We start from the raw sequence: 1,515 nt of genomic DNA, 5'->3' as shown, positions 1-1,515 counted from the left end.
GGCTGCTGGATAAAACCTGGAGCTAAACGCTATTTCTGACTTTTTGAGATGAAAAGGCTTCCTGGATGGAAGAGAAACGTCTTCAAACTTGATTTTCAACTGTTTTGGAATCTAGTTATATCAGATAATAAGGTGATTCAATTACTGTTAGAAAATCAAACTTGGAGGGCTGGAATCTGTTGAATCTGGAGCTGAAAAGTCAATCAATATGCTGACGATGCGTTTCTGTTCTTCAGAGAGGGAGCTGCAGTAACAGGCCCGACAGGAGAAACTCCAACAGCAACAGGCAAATGGAGCGACAGCACCTCAAAGACAGAATCACACACAGCTTCAATGGAACCAAAGGTGAGTAGATGAAGTCCCGTCTCCCTGCGGCGGAGCCTTGAACCCCGGTCTAAGACAGTGAACGTGTTGCAGGTCCAGAGATGTCCAGCTGCGTGCGCTCCGGCGACTGCGCTGCCGGGCTCTGCTGCGTCCGCTACCTGACCGGCAAACGGTGTCAGAGAATCCCGTTGGAGGGCGAGGCCTGTCTCCTCAGGGGCGCCTCCAAACTTCGCAGGAACCTGGGCCGCTGCGACTGCTCCGCCGGGCTGTCCTGTGCCGCGGTGGGCGGAGCGGGTCAGGGGAAGAACAAGCGGCAGGGCGTGTGTGTGGTCCGGTCCGGACAGGCCCAGAGGAAGACAAGACACTCTGGGAAGAAGAAGAAGAGGACGGCTGAGCGGAGCTGCTGAAGGAGAGCAGAGACTCACAGATTTAATGAGGAGCCCAGTAGGGGGACAACCCGGGGCCCCCAATGGCTCCTCTATTCCACCTTAGAGACTCTTGTTTTTCGCCCGGCTGCAAACCTGAACACATCTTCAGCTCACTGAGTGGACTAGAAGTCTCCAGTTTTATCATTCGACACGTTGAGGCCGACGTAGCCTGACCAGATGTACGCTAATAGATTGGCCAGAACCCGATGTTAAGTCCTTAAGGTTCCAGAGATGTTAGAAGTGAGCTGAGGGTGCGTTCACCCTAGATGTTAGAAGCACACTGCCTCCGCTAGCTTCTTTCCTTTGGGTCGAGGAACACCAGAACCCGACCTGAAGCAGGTTTTTCTATGTGACTATAGATCCATCAAACGTTTCTTCTATTCTTTACCGATGACTGACTGGCAGCTGAGTGGTTCCAATAAGTTATAGAATAAAGTAACAGATGTTTTCAGAATGGCTGTGTCTGTGGTGGTCGGTCGGGTTTTAAGGCTGATTCTGCAGACTGACGAAGGCGTCTTCAGGTTCTTCTAACATCTGGACTGGAATCCTTGGAGCTGGGGTTTTTCTCCATGTGTTTCACTCCTAAAAGACATCCGGATCAGGCACCTAAAAAGAAAATAGACAGAAAATCCCAGATCAAGAATAAGAAATAAAAACATCCAAATAGAAGCTTAAAAAGGTGATGAAACAGTTCCTGAGGTTTAATCTGTTAAAGGAAAAGTCGCTCATATTCAGAATCCAAACTTCTGAAAGTTCTTTAAAT

The 1,515-nt window shown here is 49.4% G+C and overlaps 1 protein-coding gene across 1 annotated transcript in view; it reads left to right on the top strand.

Moving 5' to 3' along the window:
* LOC107103147 (dickkopf-related protein 1-like) overlaps positions 1-1,233 on the top strand; it is a 3,538-nt gene extending 2,305 nt beyond the window's left edge. The window contains exons 2-3 of the mRNA XM_015402687.1: positions 237-345; positions 418-1,233. Of these exons, the coding sequence (XP_015258173.1) occupies positions 237-345; positions 418-731 (423 nt within the window). The 3' untranslated portion in view covers positions 732-1,233. The remainder of the gene's footprint in view (positions 1-236; positions 346-417) is intronic.
* Positions 1,234-1,515: the final 282 nt, after the last annotated feature.

The sequence above is a fragment of the Cyprinodon variegatus genome, unplaced genomic scaffold, assembly GCF_000732505.1.
Source record: "Cyprinodon variegatus isolate N-32 unplaced genomic scaffold, C_variegatus-1.0 Scaffold1383, whole genome shotgun sequence".
Taxonomy (NCBI): domain Eukaryota; kingdom Metazoa; phylum Chordata; class Actinopteri; order Cyprinodontiformes; family Cyprinodontidae; genus Cyprinodon; species Cyprinodon variegatus.
This window is presented reverse-complemented; position numbering and strand designations above follow the sequence as displayed.